The 20197-nt window shown below is 46.6% G+C and overlaps 1 protein-coding gene across 1 annotated transcript in view; it reads left to right on the plus strand.

Annotated features, from left to right (window-relative positions):
• The first annotated feature begins 10395 nt into the window (after window positions 1-10395).
• LOC138748094 (spectrin beta chain, non-erythrocytic 1-like) overlaps window positions 10396-20197 on the plus strand; it is a 13446-nt gene continuing 3644 nt past the window's right edge. The window contains exons 1-7 of the mRNA XM_069907784.1: window positions 10396-10446; window positions 10801-10994; window positions 12924-13075; window positions 14795-14968; window positions 15401-15492; window positions 17113-17193; window positions 19697-19812. Of these exons, the coding sequence (XP_069763885.1) occupies window positions 10847-10994; window positions 12924-13075; window positions 14795-14968; window positions 15401-15492; window positions 17113-17193; window positions 19697-19812 (763 nt within the window). The 5' untranslated portion in view covers window positions 10396-10446; window positions 10801-10846. The remainder of the gene's footprint in view (window positions 10447-10800; window positions 10995-12923; window positions 13076-14794; window positions 14969-15400; window positions 15493-17112; window positions 17194-19696; window positions 19813-20197) is intronic.

Genomic DNA, 20197 nt, shown 5'->3' on the forward strand with positions numbered 1-20197 from the left:
GGGACGGAGCGGGTAAGCAAAGGGGACGGGAGCAGCGAGGATTGTGAAGCGGGGTCTTATCTCTTCCCCTCCCCCCCCCCCCCCCCCACGTCCCCCTCCCTGCCCCCGCATCCAATCCTCCGCAATTTTCCCCCCGAATGGGCAGCCGGTCACGGTGGTTCAGCATCTTGCGCTGGAGCCTCTCTCTCTCCCCCGATGGGCAATAATAACGGAGGCTGGGGCGGTGGAAATAGCGAGAGCTGCTCTTGTGGTCTCGCCTCCCCCTGCATGTAATGTGAAGATATTCCATTTCCTTATTTTCTCTGTCTTACTTTGCCCTTTTCCCTATTCCCCGTTCAATCCCACCCTTTGCAGTATCCCTGGGTCTTGTTATTTTGTCCCGTGTTGCTGGAATCTTATTCGGGGAAGATGCATCTATTTATGGAGAAGCTCTGGAGCAGGGCGATGCTGGACACCTGAATGGCTCCGTCTCTTCACACCAAGATGCAGGCCCTACACATGCATTTGCCTACCTCCCGACCAGGTAGTATACTCATGACCATCACCGAGTTACAGACATCTCCAACACTGAACCAAGCCCAGCGAGCTGGCTCCATTTGCCTGCCTCTATCCCTTTCAATCTTTCCTATCCACCTGCCACCTGCCTGTCTAAATGGTTGCATCACTGCCTGGTATGGAGGCACCAACTCTCGGGATGAGAATAAACCACAGAGGGTCGTTAACTCAGCCCGCGGTATCACGGGCACCAGACTTCACTCCGTCAAGGACGTCGACGTGAGGCGGTGTCTTTAAAAAAAAAAGCAGCTTCTATCCTCAAGGACCCCCGCCACTCTCTTCACTCTGCTACCCTCGCCGGGTGGGGGGGGTGGGGGGGGGGGGGGGAAAGAAAGGTACAGGAGCCTAAAGCCAAGCACTCAGCTTCTGCCCCTCTGCCATCAGATTCCTGAATAATCAATGAACCAAAGACACTGCCTTACTTGTCGTGCTCTAGTATTTTTTTGTGTAGAAATGTCTACACAATGTTCCTCCGTAACGCTGCTGAAAAACACCACATTTCGTGACTTGTTCTTGGCAGTAAAATCTGGGTCTGATTCAGACTTGCCTCTTCTTCCTCTGTCAGCTCGTTCCATATACTCACCACCCTCTCTGTGAAGACCCCGTGGATCCCTCTAAAATCTTTCCCCTCCCTTCTTAAATCTGCGCTCACTAGTTTTTGACTCTGACCCAGGGTTAAAGGGTAATGACTTGTCTCTTCACTTTGTCTGTATCCCTCTTGGTTTTATAAGCCTCTGTAAGGGCACCCCTTGGTCTCCGATACTCAAGGAAGAGTCCTCTCCTCAGAATTCAGAATCACGAGCAGGTCGTGAAATTCATTGGTGTCGCAGCAGCGTCACCGTGCAGGCATTTATATAAACAACCATACAAAAAAATGGTGGGTGAAAAGTCAAAGTAAGGCAGTGTCTTTGGTTCAATGATCATTCAGGAATCTGATGGCAAAGAAGAAGAAGCCGTCCTTGTGTCGCTGAGTGCTTGTCTTCAGGCTCTTGTACCTTATCTCGATGGTAGTGGGAATTCAAGCCTATTATTGTCTAGACCTTGGTTATTACTCATGTCCTTGGTCTTATTTGTCTCTCTATAGGCCCGAATAGTGATTGGAATTGAATGCTGTCCAGTCACTACCCCCTTCCCCTCCCCACAACCAGTGCAGGCGCAACAGAGATTGGAGGTGTAGTAGACAGCAAGAATGGCTTTCAAAGCTTGTAGAGGGATCTGGACCAGCTGAAAGTGGTAAATGGTATTCAATGGTGGTTGGTGTAGCACTGTTACAGTACCGGCAATTGGAACCGGGGTTTGAATCCCACAATAGTTTGTACGTTCTTCCCATGTCTGCATGCGTTTCCTCTGTGCTCTGGTTCCACCCATTGTTCGAAATGTACTGGATGTTGTACGTGTAATTGAGTGGCAAAGTCTCGTGGGCTGAAATGTCTGTTATCTGTTACTAAATTAAAAAAGAGTGTGAAGTGTTGCATTTTTGAATGACACACCAAGATAGGACATAAATGGTCGGGCACTGAGGAGTGCGGTAGAACCGAGGGATCTGGGAATACAGATACATAATTCCCTGAAAGTGATGTCACGGGTGGATGGGGTTATAAAGAGAGCTTTTGGCATATTGGCCTTTAGTATTGAGTCCAGGAATTGGGATGTTTTTACTATGAAGTTGTATAAGACATTGGTGAGGCCAAATTTGGAGTATTGCATGCAGTTTTGGTTACCTAACTGGAGGAAAGAAATCAATAAGATTGAAAGAGAGCAGAGAAGATTTGCTAGGATGTTGCCAGGACTTCAGGAACTAAGTTACAGGTTAGGGCTTTATCCCCTGGAGTATGAGGAGAGATTTGATAGAGGTATACAAAATGATGAGGGGTAGTGATAGAGCAAATGTAGGTTGGATTTTTCCACTGAGATTTGGTGAGATACAAACCAGGGGACATGGGTTAAGGATGACATTAGAAAAGTTCAGGGTTAGGATGGTGGGAGTGTGGAACAAGCTGCCAGCCAAAGTGATGATGTGGCCTTAATTATAAGTAAGAAAAATTGGACAGGTACATGGATATGAGAGTCTGGAAAGCTATGCACTGGGTGCAGGTCAGTGGGACTAGGCAGAATAATGGTTCGGAATGGACAGAAGGGCCTGCTTTCTGTGCTGTAGCATTTGTTTACACCCCGCCCCCCCCCCCCTCTAGTTCCCCTTGAGATTTGTGAGGACATCATCATACCAAGAGCAGTTGGTCTTGCCTCACCAATGGAAGCTAGCTTTTTGGTCCAAAGCCCACTGACAACTGGAGACATGTGGGTGAGTTAGAATCCAGACTTAGCATCTGTGACCAGGTCATCAGAAAGTTCAGTTGAATGCATTGTCAATGGCAATTTATCTGTCACATCATACAATGAGAAGGGTGCACATAGTGAGTCAATGAGGGACGATTAAATCAGTGGTTTTCAAACTTTTTCTTTCCACTCACATCCCACCTTAAGCAATCCCTTACTAATCACAGAGCACCGATGACACAGGGAATACTTAAAGTGGGATGTGAGTGGAAAGAAAAAGCTTGAGAACCACTGTTCTAGATCCTCCTGAATGTTTAAAGGAGATAGGACCAGAGAACATTGTTTCATCAGGTTGTACTTGTGCAATCAGAATATAGTAAACTTGACTTAATACTTAATGCCAGTGGTGTAACTGCACTGGAGCAGTGGCTGGTGATGTAGCTAGTGCTGGCAGACAGATCTGGTCCTGCAGCCTTTGTTGTTCTCAGATGTTCCTCTATCAAGGTGAACCAAATAGGTGGAAGAATGGCTTTGGTGAAGATGAGGCTGTCGATAAAAGGTGTTATGACCATCCTGTGTAGTCGCTGCACATTGATACTACACTTGTCCTGCCATTGTTTGGAAGTGTTCTATTTGAAGCCTCCTGCTCTCAGCACCAGATGTGGTAGGATTGCAAAACCTTTGGTCTAATCTTAAATCTGAGACTGCTGACGATGTTTGAAGTTCAGCACGCACGTGAAGGTTCGTCTGAAACAAAAACATGTAATGCTGTGGTTTAAAAAAAAACTCAGCCAGGATCTGAGGAAAGAGGGAGTCAATATTTTGGGTCCCTCATCAGAAGAGAGAGAGAGAGAGAGAGAGAGAGAGAGAGAGAGAGATGTAAGTAGGTTTTCAACAGGAGGGAACGTGGGGAAGGGATTTGTAGAAATAGGAACCGTGTTCTTGGTTGAATGAGTGAAAAATGACTTTACGTGGCCAGTTAACAGCACATAAGCTACGATGTTTGTGTAGAAAGTTGTAGGGACTTGTCTGGACATGCCGGAGCTGAAGCTTCTCTTGACTAGTTCCAGGGGTGCTGGAAGGGTGAAGCAGGTCAGACAGCATCTGTAGAAAAGTTGATGTTTTGTAGATGGTCGCTTTTCAACGTCGTTTGTCTCGGTCCAGGGTGTGCTCTATTCTTCAGCAAACGTAATGTAAGGAATGGAAGACTTGGACACTTTAGTTTCCCGGTATTCCTTTATTTGTACGCAAGCTTGACAGGAGTTTCGTTACCCTCCCCCCGTAACGGATCCAGGAGCTGTCCGAACATAAAATTGAATGGATTTAAATTCTCCAATGCTATCTGACAATCTCAATCTGAAAACCATCGTCTCCTGGGCATCGAGCATATTGCACCAGATTAAGCTGTGCAATGTCCATCTACGTGATGCACCGTATTGTGGACCAGTCACACAGACGTGTTCTCCTCTCAGGATTCCCCTGATTCCTGTAAATCTCAGGATTCCCCTGATTCCTGTAAATCACATGATTCCAGAGAGAAATGGGGCTGTTGGAAGTTATGAGCGAGGAGCCAGTAACCCACATTCCAGAGCCCTGCGCTGTCCTTGGTTAGGCCTATGGGATGCTGGGCTTCATTAATAGGGGGAATTGAGTACAAAAACTCTACAAATCTCTGATAAAACCACTCTTAAAAAGTATTGTGTTCAGTTCTGGTCACCTCATTATAGGAAGGATGTGGACTGGATTGGAAAACAAGCTTTATGAGGGAAGGTTCGCGGAGCTGGGACTTTTTTCTTTGGACCGTAGAAGGATGAGAGGAGACTTAATAGAGATCTACAAGATTATGAGAGGCCTAGATAGGGTGGACAGTCAGCACCTGTTCCCCAGGGCAGGAATAGCAAACACCAGAGGACACGAGTACAAAGTGAAGGGAGGGAAGTTTAGGGGAAACATCAGGGGTAAGTATATTTACAAAGAGAGCTTTGGGTGCCTGAAATGATAGTGGAAGATGCTACATCAGGGGCATTTAAGATACTCTTAGACAGACACATGGATGAAAGAAAAATAGAGGGTTATGGTGTAGGGAGGGTTTAAATTTTTTAAGCAATATTTGAGTCAGCACAGCATCGAGGGCCGAAGGGCCTGTACAGCGTTGTAGTGTCCTATGGTCAGGGGGAGTAGAATTTCAGCTTGGCAACACACATCCTAGCACCGCCTCCCCCTCCCCTTAGTTATCTGCAACTGTCCCACCATAAGCATTAACCAAGTTATATTTATGTGTAAATATTTTGGTTAATTAATTAATGTGTTAATGTATTTGATGTATTCATCAACACCAATCCAAACTTGAAAAACTTCTACAGTTTCAAGGGGTGGAATCCTTCATCAGAGCTGAGAAAGAGAGAGAAATGAGGTAGTCTGAGTCGCAGTGAATGAGGGTAAAAGCAAGGGATTTTTTTCTGATAAAGTGAACACATGCAGTGAGGGGATAATGTGCTCTGGCTGTGGAATTTGTGGCTAGTGTCGCTCAGATCTGCTGGGAGATGTGTAACGAGACAGACTGTCCACAAGGGTTAAAGAAGGGCAGGTAGAAGAGATTCTTGCTCACACGGGAAGGAAGAAGATTATATCTAGAGTTAGGGGATGTGAAAGGCTGCCGTGCATTCCATGTTGTGGCTTTTCAAAACTGGCAGCTTGTTCTTAGTTGGACCTGGTATGTTCCTCTGCATTCGATAAAGGGTCCTAACCTAAAACGATGACTGTCCACTTCTCTCCATGGACACTTCCTAACCCACTGAGTCTCTCCATTTCTTTGCTTTCTCCTTCTGCCCTCATTAAATTTAGATAATCAGCACGGAAACAGGCCATTTTGACCCATGTCACCCAATTGACCTACACCCCCGGTACATTTTTGAAGGGTGGGAGGAAACCGGACCCACACAGACATGGGGAGAATGTACAAATTCCTTACAGTCGGCGTGGGATTCGAACCCCAGTCCCGATGGCTTGCGCTGTAAAGGTGTTGTGCTAACTGCTACGCCAATCGTGTCGCCCTAAATCTCTGGTTTGATCGTGAAGGTGGAGTGAAAGATGCTCCAGGAGCTGGGGAATTAGAAGCGGGAGTAGCTCCTTGCGATTTTTTTTCTATCTCAACACCATTCTCGCGTCTTATGCGACTCAGGGTTTAGCAAGGTGAGTGGAAGGGAGAAGTATGAAGAAATATATTGGGGTTGAGGAGACGCAGTAGGAGAGAGCCAGAGCTGTTAGAGCGGGACCAGAGGAGAGGAGGGTATCTGAAAGTTTGGGGAGTGAGGGAGGCTGAGAGTTTGGAGATGAGTGAGGTTTGACAGAGGAGACTCGTGTGTCCAGCATCTTCTGAATTGTTGAGAACAAGAACAGTGCAGGCCACGCAGAATCAATGGGGGGAAAAGAAAGAAGGGTCAGAGGTTGGCATTGCAATGAGTGTCCACCATTGTTTAATATATTCTCCCAAAGAATCATTGCTAACTCTTCTCAATCTCTTCCTTTGTTTAGATAAAAGACCTTGGTTTCACATTGAAGTACATCTCTCTTAGCTCAGTGTAAATATTGTGTTCAATCTTTTCATGTTGGCCCCTTGGGAGACACATTAGCAATCAATCCTATCCCACTGAACAAAACAAAATTCAAAGTAGCCTTTTCCAATTAGTTCCTACTAATGTGTCAAGTCAAGTGAGTGCACAGGTTCAATCCGACGAAACAGCGTTCTCTGGTCCTCAGTGCAAAACACTCAGACACACAACCAGACACAACACACATACACACAAACAGTACATACGCAGAATAAGTATTCATATCTACAAATAAGTAAATAAATATTGTTTTGTGAATATGAGAGTCTCGGAGGGTCAGTGTGAGCAATTCCTTTGGTCGTTCAGCGTTCTCACTGCTTGTAGGTAGAAGCTGTTCCTCAGCCTGGTGGGGCTGGCTCTGATCCTCCTGGATCTCTTTCCTGATGGGAGCAGCTGAAAGATGCTGTGTGCAGGGTGGAAGGGGTCCTCAATGATTTTGCGTACCCTCTTCAGACAACAATCCCAGAAGATCACATCGATTGGGGAGGGGAGGAGGGAAGGAGACTCCAGTGATCCTCTCTGCCACTCTTATGGTCCTATGAATTGACCTCCAATCCAATTCTATGCAACAACTGTACCACACCATGATGTAGCCAGCCAGGGCGCTCTTGATAGAGCTCCGTAGAAGGTTGACACGATGGTGACCGTTAGCCTTGCCTGCTTCACTCTTCTCAAGAAGTGCAATTTCTGCCCTTAGCTATTTCGAAGCTGAGCCCCGATTGATGCTTGGTTCTACATATCAATCTGCTGAGCCGAGATCATTTCTCACCATTGCTCCGATCTCCTCCCTTATTTTTAGTGACACATGTCCTTCATGTTCCTTGTCCTTATTAAGGGTCTAATTCCCTGGAATAATTTGTTCACAGCTATGGTCACATTTCCATAATTGCAATGAGATCATGCCTGTTTATTTCTATTTACGCCCTGCTATTTATCCCACTGTGAATGTTGTGAACATTGAGCTTCAGAGCTTATTACTTGTCATTTTAACGTTTCCTATTCCCTGCTTGAAACTCTCCCCACAGCACCAGAAAGCCCTCCCTGCAAGGGCATTGGTCCCTTTCCAATTTGTATTAGTCAACATTTCACTCTGCCTCCAAAATCTGCAGCCCTCCCTCTGCACCAGCCTGAAGCCAGTGGCGGATTAACTACCACCCGGGCCCTAGGCTGAACTTTAGTAAGGCCTCCCTCACCTTTCCCCCCTGCCCCATGGCCCCCACCCTTTGTTGAATAAAATAAAGCGAAATTGTTCCATTTGTTAGCCTTTGGGCATTGTGTCCTCACATATTCTATGTGCTGGTGTTTGATTGGAGGAGAGGAGGAAAAACTTCATTCAAATCAAACAAAACTTTACCTTACAGAAGTCGTCTGTTCACCCTGAATAATTTGAAAAGTTATTTGTAAAAGGATAAATGAAATCAGTTCTAAAAAGACAGTCTCAATACAAAATAATAAAGGAGATTCTTTTTTTTAAAAAAGTAAACCTCCCGTGAGCGACGCTGGATGAGCTGAGCTCTGCTGCAGAAGGCGGACCTCAGACTCACCCGCGCATACAAATGCGAGCATTCATTGACAGGTAGCATTGAGACCGGCTGTGCCCGAATTGATAGACAGAACTGAGACCCCGCTGCTGATTGACAGGTGAACACAGTATTTCCGCGAGCCCATATTGGCAAGCAGTTACATTGGTGTACCAGTGGTTGTGACAGGGCCTCCTTCCCTTCCGGGCCCCTAGGCTTCAGCCCAATGGTTAATCCGCCACTTCCTGTAGCAGGGCTTTTTATCCAAAAGGTCATCTACCCATTGTAAAATCATAGAAAAGCCAGAGGAACTCAGCAGATCTCACTGTGTGCATCTTCTTCTTTCTTTCTTCTTTGGCTTGGCTTCGCGGACGAAGATTTATGGAGGGGGTAAAAAGTCCACGTCAGCTGCAGGCTCGTTTGTGGCTGACCAGTCCGATGCGGGACAGGCAGACACGATTGCAGCGGTTGCAAGGGAAAATTGGTTGGTTGGGGTTGGGTGTTGGGTTTTTCCTCCTTTGCCTTTTGTCAGTGAGGTGGGCTCTGCGGTCTTCTTCAAAGGAGGCTGCTGCCCGCCAAACTGTGAGGCGCCAAGATGCACGGTTTGAGGCGTTATCAGCCCACTGGCGGTGGTCAATGTGGCAGGCACCAAGAGATTTCTTTAGGCAGTCCTTGTACCTTTTCTTTGGTGCACCTCTGTCACGGTGGCCAGTGGAGAGCTCGCCATATAATACGATCTTGGGAAGGCGATGGTCCTCCATTCTGGAGACGTGACCCATCCAGCGCAGCTGGATCTTCAGCAGCGTGGACTCGATGCTGTCGACCTCTGCCATCTCGAGTACCTCGACGTTAGGGGTGTGAGCGCTCCAATGGATGTTGAGGATGGAGCGGAGGATGTGTGCATAGGGCGTAAAGATATCCCATACCTCGTGGAAGAGCTCTCGCCCAAAGAGTCGGTAATATATCTTTAGATAGGCCATAGCTTGAGGAAGGGCTCAGGCCCTGGAATAGTACAGATTTATCACCAATGTACATAGTGTATATAGTTACTGTATCTAGACTGTGCTAACAGCGATTGGCTGAGAGCTTAGCCACGTCTACTGTCTGGGCCTTAAAGGGTTGTGTCCCTAGCCAGGTCGGATCATTCCGGACTGGTCGGCCACCTGTGAAGAGCTCCTGTCTTTTGCTAATAAAAGCCTTGGTTTGGATCAACAAGTCTTTGATTCTTTCAATGAGCTCTACAGGCCCGAAATATCCTATGGACGTTGCGAGACCAGCTGGGTGCCTCCAGCATTTCTGTGTTTTTACTACATTTGCAGCAACTGTAGATTTTTGTGTTTAATGTCAAATGTTTTCGTCTAGTTAGTTTTCTGCCCTGAATTCCAGCGTCTGCTGACATTTGGGACAAACCTGTCTTCACCTGCTCTTGCTCCTATTTCTTTGCATGAGACTAGATTAATCCTGAGATTAGGACCTTTCTTCACTCCCTAAAGTCTACCTGTAGTCTACTTTGTCATTCTCCACCTTTGACGTTGGTACCAACAGAGACCTCGATCTCTGTTCATGCTCCACTTGGTGCCTTGTCTCAAGATAAATTCCAGCCGTTCAAGTCAGAAATGAGACAAAATTTTCTTCGCCCAGAGAGTAGTGAATCTTTGGATAAGAATGAAACATGAAAGTCTTCTGACACTGTGATTGTAGTAAAAACATACCTCAGCCGGTCTTTCAGCGTCCATAAGATTTATTGCCGATGATTTGGGCCTTCTTTCAGGTACAAGGTGAATGAGCAAAAAAACAAGAAATCTCAGAATACAGATAATGCCAGCTGGGGGAGGAATCCAGACCAATAAAAGGGGTTATAATTGGATATGTTACAGAATACAGATAATGCCAGCTGGGGGAGGAATCCAGACCAATAAAAGGGGTTATAATTGGATATGTTAAGGGGAGAAAAGTGAATTGGTTATGTCTGTGCAAAAGGAGACAGGGAAAAGGGGGAGAGAGACAGATGGGGGAAGACGACAGGGGTAGAAGTGAGGGGGAGGATAAGTCAGAGAGTAAATTTAAGGCAGAGTTCACTAAGTTTTAAATACTTTCTATATCTTGAAATATAGTAACATCTCCATTATCTGGAATTCAAGCAACTGGTAAAAAAAAATCAGGGAAAATAAAAAATGTCAAATAAATAGAGATAGAAAATAACAGGTAAAAATGCACATATGTTTTAAATTGTAAGAGTAAATGTTCTCTGAAGTAACACATAAACCTTGAGTGAAGATGGGGACAAATATTTAGCCTTGTTCATGCTTTGCTCATAGCAGCTGTTTGAATAAAGTTGTGTGAAACAGCAATGGCGTCACTCGGGATGAAGAGCTGGTTGATGCTGCTCGACGCTGGGGTGACTCTTTTAAAGTGTTTCCTTATCCCTGCTTAGGAAGAGAGGCCCCGGTCAGAGGCTTTATCCATAAACGGGGGAGGGGAAGGTTAGTATAATGTTATATTATATTATGATCTATAATGTTATTGTTTGTCTTTCGGGCGGCTCCGTGGAGGGGGAGGAACCTGCAGATGCAGAGACGGTTAAATGTTTTCAAAGAATGTGACTGAAAATAAAGTAACAAGCTTTAAAGTTTATATATTCAGGCAAATTAAGTTGTTCAGTGTAAGTACAGTGCAGTATTTTTGTCTTTTAAACTGTTTATTCCTAATGCAAGTGTATTAGTTAGGCCTTGTAAGAGTGAGTGTCAAGCAACCGGAAAATACGCTTAGTCTTCATCTACCAATCTCCAGAGGTGGCGGATACCAGGGGTTTTACTGTCTTTTCTTTTTAATCTCAGATTCTGATTTCTACCTTCCACTCTGAGAAATCGAACCTCAGACAAGATGTCATCGACCACCACGGACCTGGACAATATGGAGGTCCAGCGACAGTATAACGTCAACAGTTGCAGGGAATCGTCGGAGAGCCATCGGGAAGAGGAGCACAGTTCCTCCAAACTTTTTGAATCCTCAAGGATAAAAACCTTAGCTGGTAAGTTGTATGGAATTCAATCAGAACTTGGTTCTGTAAAACTTGAATTCTGTACAAATACGTACATTTAGGTCAATTTATTCTCAATATTTGGGAAAGGAAAATTGAGTTTTTTAAGTCCCATTAAATACTGGATTTTTAACTTGGCTACAGTTATATAAATGCAGTTTCAGAATCTGAATTTATTGTCATGAACGAGTTACAAAATTCATTGTTTTGCGGCAGCGTCACAGAGCAAATATTTATAGAAACCACCTTATAAAATAAATAAAAGTACTGCAAGGAAAAGAAAAAGTCAAGTAAGGCAGTATCTTTAGTTTATTAACATAACAATTACAGCATGGAAACAGGCCATTAGGCCCTTCTAGTCCGCACCGAACCAAACACCCCTTTCTAGTCCCACCTCCCTGCACAATGCCCATAACCCTCCATCTTCTTCTCATCCATATACCTGTCCAACCTTTTCTTAAATAATACAATTGACTCCGCCGCCACTATTTCTCCCGGAAAATCATTCCACATGGCTACCACTCTCTGAGTAAAGAAGTTCCCCCTCATGTTACCTCTAAACCTCTGCCCCTTAATTCTTAACTCATGTCCTCTTGTTTTAATCTTTCCTCCTCTTAACGGAAATAGTCTATCCATATCCATTCTGTCTATCCCTTTCATAATCTTAAATACTTCTATCAAATCCCCTCTCAACCTTCTACGCTCCAAAGAATAAAGACCTAATCTGTCCAATCTCTCCCTATACTCTAGATGCTTAAACCCAGGTAACATTCTGGTAAACCTTCTCTGCACTCTCTCAGGAATCTGATGGAGGAGGGGAATAAGCCGTCCTTGTACAGCTGAGTGCTCGTCTTTTGGCTCCTATACCTTTTCTCCAATGGTAGCAGGACGAAGAGGGTGCGGCCTGGGATGTGGGGGGGTCTTTGAGGATAGAGGCTGGTTTTTTGAGACACCGCCTCATGTAGTTGTCCTTGATGGAGTGGTCTGGTGCCTGTGATGTCGCAGGCCAAGTCCTTGATGGAGTGGTCTGGTGCCTGTGATGTCGCAGGCCTAGTTATTCTGGAGCTTATTCTTGTCCTGAGAGTTGGTGCCTCCATACCAGGCAGTGTTGCAACCAGCCAGAATGCTCTCCACGGTCCACCTGTAGAAGTTTTGGTGAAATAATGAACCTCCTCAGACACCCCACAGAGTATTAGCCACTAGCAAACCTTTGTGATTGCATCAACATAGAGGCTCCAGGACAGATTTTCAGAAATGTTGACTCCCAAAAATTCAAAATTCTTGACCCTCTCCACTACTGAGCCCTCGATGAGGACTGGATCGTGTTCCCCTGACTTCCTTCTGAAGTCCACAATCATCTCCTGTAGATTATTTTGTGAAAATTTAATCGTGTGAAGTGATTGCTTGGTTATTCCACATGATGGTGAAAATTGATCTTTCTTTGCAATATATTCAAGTTCGTTTATTATTATCATCCAATTGTAACATTCAATTGGACTAACACTTTTGAAGATCGTTCCACCTCTCGCTTCGCCACGATTCATGGGTATTAATACTGCAAATATTTCAACATGAAAATATGCACACAAGTCCCAGTTAATTTAATTTTAATTTGGAGATCCAACATGGAAATAGGCCCTTCTGGCCCATGAGCCTGTGCTGCCCATATTCACCAATGTGACCAATTTACCTACTCTCCCCAGGCTTCAAGTTGCCACTCAGTGTCTTGGGGTGCACTCAGCCTACAATGGAGGGATGTGACAGAGTTGTTTGGGACCAATGCAGTTGTCCCAGAAATATGCAGGAGGCTGGTAACTTCTGTGAACCGTCAAAGCTCCAGCTTCTGTGTCGGCTGCTGATCACTCCCTCTGTGTAGCACCAGTGCTTTAACCACTCTCTTTCTGTCCCTCTTCCTCACAGATGAGCGTGACGCCGTGCAGAAGAAGACCTTCACCAAGTGGGTGAATTCTCACCTGGCGCGGGTGCAGTGCCAGATCACGGACCTCTATGTGGACCTCCGCGATGGCTGTGCACTGACCAAACTGCTGGAGGTTCTATCAGGGGAACAGCTGGTGCGTTGATGCTGAGACTCCGTGTATGTGTCTTTCTTGGGGCAGCACTTGAAGAAGGCAGGAGATGGTTGGGGGAAGAAAAGAATGGGTATGGAGAGAGTTGGGAGGAAAACAAGGCCCAGATCTCAGGAGTGATAGAACTGGAAAAGGGGAGGGTGCAGATGGAGTTGGAGAAGGGGTGCAGATGGAGTTGGAGAAGGGGTGCAGATGGAGTTGGAGAAGGGGTGCAGATGGAGTTGGAGAAGGGGTGCAGATGGAGTTGGAGAAGGGGTGCAGATGGAGTTGGAGAAGGGGTGCAGATGGAGTTGGAGAAGGGGTGCAGATGGAGTTGGAGAAGGGGTGCAGATGGAGTTGGAGAAGGGGTGCAGATGGAGTTGGAGAAGGGGTGCAGATGGAGTTGGAGAAGGGGTGCAGATGGAGTTGGAGAAGGGGTGCAGATGGAGTTGGAGAAGGGGTGCAGATGGAGTTGGAGAAGGGGTGCAGATGGAGTTGGAGAAGGGGTGCAGATGGAGTTGGAGAAGGGGTGCAGATGGAGTTGGAGAAGGGGTGCAGATGGAGTTGGAGAAGGGGTGCAGATGGAGTTGGAGAAGGGGTGCAGATGGAGTTGGAGAAGGGGTGCAGATGGAGTTGGAGAAGGGGTGCAGATGGAGTTGGAGAAGGGGTGAAGATGAAGGAGACAGAAGGGGAGTGGGGAAAGATATGGGAAATCGGCAGGAGGAGTTGCTACTGCTGCCACACAGCTCCATGGACAGAATTCGATTCTGGATTTGGGTACTGTCTATGTGGAGTTTGCACATTGTGGGTTTTCCCTGGGTGATCTGGTTTCATCCCACGTCCAGCGACATGCTGGTAGATTATTGGCCACTGTGAGTTGAAGCTTAAAGTTGATTAATGGCAAAAGAATTTTTAACAAGTTTGCAAACAATAACTTGCAGGGATACAGGGGAAATGAGGAGAGGGATTGGAATTCATGGATCTGTTTCCTGGGAGCTTGCAATAGGCACAGTGAGCTAAATGGCCCTATGCCACTGGGCCATTAAGGATGACTTTTTAAAAAAAAATGAAGACATACAGCATAGTAACAGACCCTTTCAGCCCCAGGAGCCTGTACCGCCCTATTACACCCAATTGATCCACCACCCGCGCACATTTTTGAATGGTGGGAGTAAACCGGAAGCCCAATCAGATTCAGGGAGAATGTACAAACTCCTTACAGACAGCACCGGATTCGAACCCTGGTTCCAGTCGCTGGAGCTGCCACAGTGTTATAATAACCACAACGTTAACCGTACTGCCCAACTGAGAGGAGAAAGGGAGTGGCGCAGTTAGCACAATGCCGTTACAGTGCCAGGGATTTGGGTTTGAATTCTGCATTGTCTGTAAGGAATTTGTATGTTCTCCTTGTGTCTGTGTGGGTTTTCCCCAGGATCTCTGGTTTCCTCCAACCCTTCAAAATATACTGGGGTTGTAGGTCAATTGTGTGTAATAGGGCAGCATGGGCTCATTGGCTGAAAGGGCTTGTTACTGTGGCGTATGTCTAAATTAATAAGGGGTGGGCAATGTCAGTGAGTGGTCCTGAGACCAGGACAGGTAAGCAGAGCAGGATATAGTCTGAGATGCACAGAGGGTTGAGCCGGTGCATCAGTGACCAACACTGATGGAATAGTGGTCACCGAGCGATGGGTGAGCTCTACTGATGACCCTCTCTCTTACCGCCAGCCCAAGCCAACCCGAGGCCGGATGCGAATCCATTCACTGGAGAACGTGGACAAGGCCCTGCAGTTCCTGAAGGAGCAGCGGGTCCACCTGGAGAACGTGGGCTCCCACGACATTGTGGACGGAAATCACCGGCTCACGCTTGGCCTCATCTGGACCATTATCCTCCGGTTCCAGGTGCGGAGTGTGCGGTGTGCAGCGATCTGTGCTGATCCCAATGAGCACCAACAGGGTAACACTGCTGGACCAGAGATATCTTGGTTGGAAAGAGAGAGTCATTGATACCTTTCTGGTTGGATTAGGGGATGGGGTGGGGTGGTGTGGTGTTGTGGGAATGTATTGAAGATGGAGGTGCTAAAAATAGACCAAGAATCACTGTGGTTGGCGTGGAGGGTGGAACTTGGGAAAGGTTGGGTCCCAGTAGGGTGATAGAGGAGGGGATAGAACCCAAGGCTAGAGAAGGCAGGGGAAGGGATTAGGACGGCTGATGGCCACCGCGGAATGGGAGGTGTGTTGTGGTTTCCTCTGGGAAAGAGGGGATTGGGCCTTGGGGGAAGGGAACTCTGGATTAATCTTGCCTCCCATCCATCCTCTTTTGTCCTCGATTAGATACAGGTGATCAAAATTGAAACAGAAGATAACCGTGAGACACGCTCAGCTAAAGACGCTCTGTTGCTGTGGTGTCAGATGAAGACGACAGGGTGAGTGGTGTTTTTTTATAGATCTGTGTGTGGGTGAAAGCACCCAGCGGTTCCAATGGGGAGGGTGTGGTGCCCTGGGCATTTGCTCGGCAGGGGCGGGGTGATGGATCAGTTGTTCACCACCAGGTGTGTCCATTGGAGTTTGCATCCGGTCAGAGGGTGTGGGACTCTGATCTGCCGGTGGGAGCTAACGACGGATGTTGTGGCCTTTCTGCGGACTTTGAGGGTTGCCGAATAGAAGGGAGTAAAGTGGCTGCAGACCACATTTCAACAAGAGGTGTGACGTAGAGATGGGGGGGCGGCATGGTTGGCGAAGCGGTTCGTGAACAAGCTTTGGTGAACAGATTATCTCCAATATTTCTACAGCTGTGTAAAGAGCACAATTTACTGCGTGAAGAGTTACAAGCCAACGCAGTACGAGAGCACTGTGAACGATATCGAGTTTATTGTCCTATACGTTGTGCAATGTGCACGTGCACTGCTGTCGAACAGGTAGTAAAACAGGAAAGTCCGCAGACACTGTTATTGAAGTACGACGCTGGAGAAACTCAGCAGGTCAAACAGTGTCCTTTATATAACCAAGTTAAAGATTCATAACCAATGTTTTGGGCTTGAGCCCTTCGTCAAGGCATGAGCAAAATGTGTTTGGATGCCTGCCCACATTTAGCTCATGAAGGACTCAAGCCCGAAACATCTTTATCTTGGTGACATAGAGTACATTGTTTGCCCTGCTGAGTTCCTCCAGCATTGTGTTTTTACTTCAATACTGTACTAAAATGAATTAAAATAGACAATACATTTTAAAAATCTGAACTGAGCTTGCTTCAGCAAGACTCCCTTTCAAAGACATGTCCATACTTTGGAATTGTAAACAACTCAACTTCCTCCCAGTATCTGATTAATGATCCTTCCTGATGTGATCATTTCACCACCAGCCCATCATACCCTGATCATTAATCTACCCTGTGTTCGGTTCCATCTGGTCCAATGTGCCCCCCGCTTCTCCCTGATAGCTTCTGTTTCACGTTCTCCACCTATTAGATTTCAGCACCTGTTGACCTAGACTCTACATCACCCCCCCCCCCCCCCCTTGCCTGTCTCCTACCCCCACCTGACCCCTTCATTTCTCTCGCTTCTCTCACCCTTTGTCTGGTACCTGCCAATCATCTGCCTCTGCCTCCCATCTGACCATCTTCCTTGACCCGTGCCCAATTCCCCAATCGCCTGACTCCTGGCCAACTTCCCCCGTCCACTCCCCCGCCAAGGCACAGTTAGTGAGGCAATTAGTGCAAGGCTCTTACCGCGCCAGCGTCTCGGATTTGAACCATGTGCTGTCTGTAAGGAGTTTGTACGATCTCCCCGTGTCTGTTTCTCCCTTCAAAACATATGGGTATTGTAGGTTAATTGGGCAATTTGGGCTTGTGGGCCTGAAGGCCCTGTTACTGTGTTTTAGGTCTAAATTTAAAAACAAATATACTGCCTCTCTCCCCACTGCCCTCTCAGTCTTGATGAAGGGTTCTGACCTAAAACATTGACCAATCTCTCCCTTGCATTGATTACCCACTCTGTTCCTCAAGCAGATTGTTTATTGTGCTAAATATATGGATTGGTTGTCAACAGATATCCCGGTGTGAACATCCAGAACTTCACCAGTAGCTGGAGGGACGGACTTGCGTTTAATGCTCTCATCCACAAGCACAGGTGCGGAACTTGAGGCTGGGGTCTGGGGGCACAGTGTTTGTGTCTGGAGCCTAGCAATTCAGTTTGGCAGTGTCAGCTCCCTGGTTCCAAACCCAAGAACTCTGAGCACTAATCAAATTGCAGGCGTATGTGGGGCTTAGTTCAGTTCTTGCAGTTGGGTCTGGAGTTAGGGCACTCCTAGCCCTGATGTGTGAATGACTCTTGGAGGGGCTGGGGTTTAGCTCAAGGGATCCTTTTATTGTCATGTAATGTTAAAAATGTAATAGACTTTAACTTTTGTCTGCCGTGAGGCAAATAAAGAGTCTCTGTTGTGTTGGAAGGGAAACAGGTTCAACCATGGGTTCAAAGAGCAATGAATCTGGACACAGGCTGTACACAGGAAGGATCTTTATTAAAACACATATAAGGGGACCGTGGTGAAACAAGATGGGGTGAAGATGCTGTGATTGTAGTAAACACACCAAAATGCTGGAAGAACTCAGCTGGGTGTTTTCAGCATCCATAGGAGACAAAGATATATTGCCGACGTTTCAGGCCTGAGACCTTCTTCAAGGAAAATTTAGAAAAGGCAGAAGCAGGATATATCAGAAGGTCTCAGACTTCAAACAATGGGAGAGGAATCCAGACCAACAAAAGGTGTTAATTAGATGTGATAAGGGACTGGATAGAATTTTATCATGTCTATGCAAAAGGAGACATGATAAAATTCTATGCAAAAGGAGACAGGGAATGGAGAGATGACTGGGGAAGAAGGGGGTGGGGTTTAATGAAAGCCAAAGAAGTCAATATTAATGCAATCCGGTTGGAAGGTGCCCAGTCAGACGATGAGGTACTGTTCCTCCAATTTACAGTCGGAAGATGATGTGTTCGCAACAGGAATGACACACACCAGTACTCTCAATCTCATGAAGCAGTATAATTAGTCACGTCGGACTTAACACCTATTGGTGCTCGCAACTGCTTAGACTTGTACAAGCACCGTACCACCCAGTCACTTCAGATACATTCCTTGTCTTAACATGGGTATGGCTCAGATGCTATTAACAACACTATTGCCATTTACAACAGCCCCCATCTCAATGTTGTGCACACCTTACCGACAACTCCTCCAGTGTTGCCCACAGTTCACAAGCTGGAGTGGAGCAGGGTTTGCCTCAGGGCCAAATAGGGAAAAAGAGAGTGCTGCTTCACGTTGTGGACTTCACAGTACGGTAAGCTGGAGGGTCCGGCCCAGATAATTACGAGGTGATTAAAGGGACCAATGGTCAGGTGTGCACCATTGGGTGGGCATTGATTGGCAGGTGATGTGACTTCTGACTAGGTACTTGCCGTTAGAGTCACATGACAGACGAGATTCTCCTTATTACAGTCACCATGAGAATTTCCTGGTGCCTCTTTTTTTAAAAAAAAAAGCTAATTGAATCCATAGGAGATTTACAGTCCAGAAGGAGGCCATTCACCCACCAGTTCTGACCCAGTCGAAATAAAAAGATCCCCCCCCCCCAGCTCCCCAGTGTAATCCAACCTTCCATCACTAAAAACACATCCAAGTACTGTTTCAATGTGCTGAGGGGTTCTCTCTTGAAAAAAAATCTATATCTCGCCAATTCCAAAATTATTTTCAGTCTCTGTTTAGCTTTGGGGGGGGGGGGGGGGGGGGTGGGGAAGCAAAATCTAGGCTACTAATTAATTTTATTTAGTTGAATGAAGTCTCCCTGGAGCTGCCGACATCTTCGCAAATCTCCTCTGCATCTTAGAACATCGAACACTACAGCACAATGCAGGCCTTTCCACTCTTGATGTTGTGCCGACCGATTATATTCCTACCGAAACAAATACTACACCCTCCCTACCTCGTTAACCCTCTATTCTTCTTCCCTGCCTGTCTGATAGTCTCTTAAATGCCCATAATATCCCAGCCTCCGCCACCATCCCTGGCAATGCCAAAAATCCACAAATTACACCCAAAAGTGTTCAAGAAGCAAAATCTTCGTTGTCCAGTAATATTTTTAAACCAGAATTAGATAGCGAGGGAGGTGAATGCAAGGTTAGTTACGGGTTATAGTCAAAGTGGCCATGATTTTAAATGCCGGGTAATTCGAGTAATTTTTCTTTTACCTAATTCTGCTTCCAATTTGCTTGCCCATAGCATGCCTATTTTCCTCACTCTGTCCCACTGATCTTGGCCTGTGTTTCCCCTCTACCCTGATACCTCTGCACCTTGCTGCTTCCCCGTGGATCTCCAGATGTTGCGATTAGCTGGAGGAACTCAGCTAGTGCAGCAGCATTAGAGGGAAGAAAAGAATGGCTGATATTTCAGGCCACAACCCTTCATCACCCAGCCTCCATAAAGGGGTTCCAGTCTGAAACGTCGACCATTCCTTCTCCCTCTCACTGAAGCTGTTCAACCCGTTGGCTTCCTCCAGAAGATTGTTGCTCCCCGTTCCAGCGTCTACAGATTCCTGTGTGTCCGTTGTGATTCCCTGTCTCCTTGACCTTTCAGGCAAGATGTCGTTGACTTCAACAAGCTACAGAAGTCCAATTTTACCTTCAACCTTCAGCAGGCATTCAGTGTAGCGGAGCAGAGGCTGGGAATCGCCAAGCTCCTTGACCCCGAAGGTATGACTTATCAACTCGCTGCCAATCAATTCCCCGGGTAATGGTCATTCCTTACCTGTGGTGGCTGTGGGATTGTCCCTGCCCTGGGATTGTGTGATGGGACAGTGTAAAGGGAGCTTCACTCTGTATCTAACCTGTGTCCCTGTCCTGGAAGTGTGTGATGGGACAGTGTAGAGGGAGCTTCACTCTGTAACCCGTTTCCCTGCCCTGGAAGTGTGTGATGGGACAGTGTAGAGGGAGCTTCACTCTGTATCTACCCCGTGTCCCTGCCCAGGGAGTGTGATGGGACAATGTAGAGGGAGCTTCACTCTGTATCTACCCCCTGTCCCTGCCCAGGGAGTGTGATGGGACAGTGTAGAGGGAGCTTCACTCTATATCTAACCCG

The sequence above is a fragment of the Narcine bancroftii genome, chromosome 13, assembly GCF_036971445.1.
Source record: "Narcine bancroftii isolate sNarBan1 chromosome 13, sNarBan1.hap1, whole genome shotgun sequence".
Classification (NCBI taxonomy): domain Eukaryota; kingdom Metazoa; phylum Chordata; class Chondrichthyes; order Torpediniformes; family Narcinidae; genus Narcine; species Narcine bancroftii.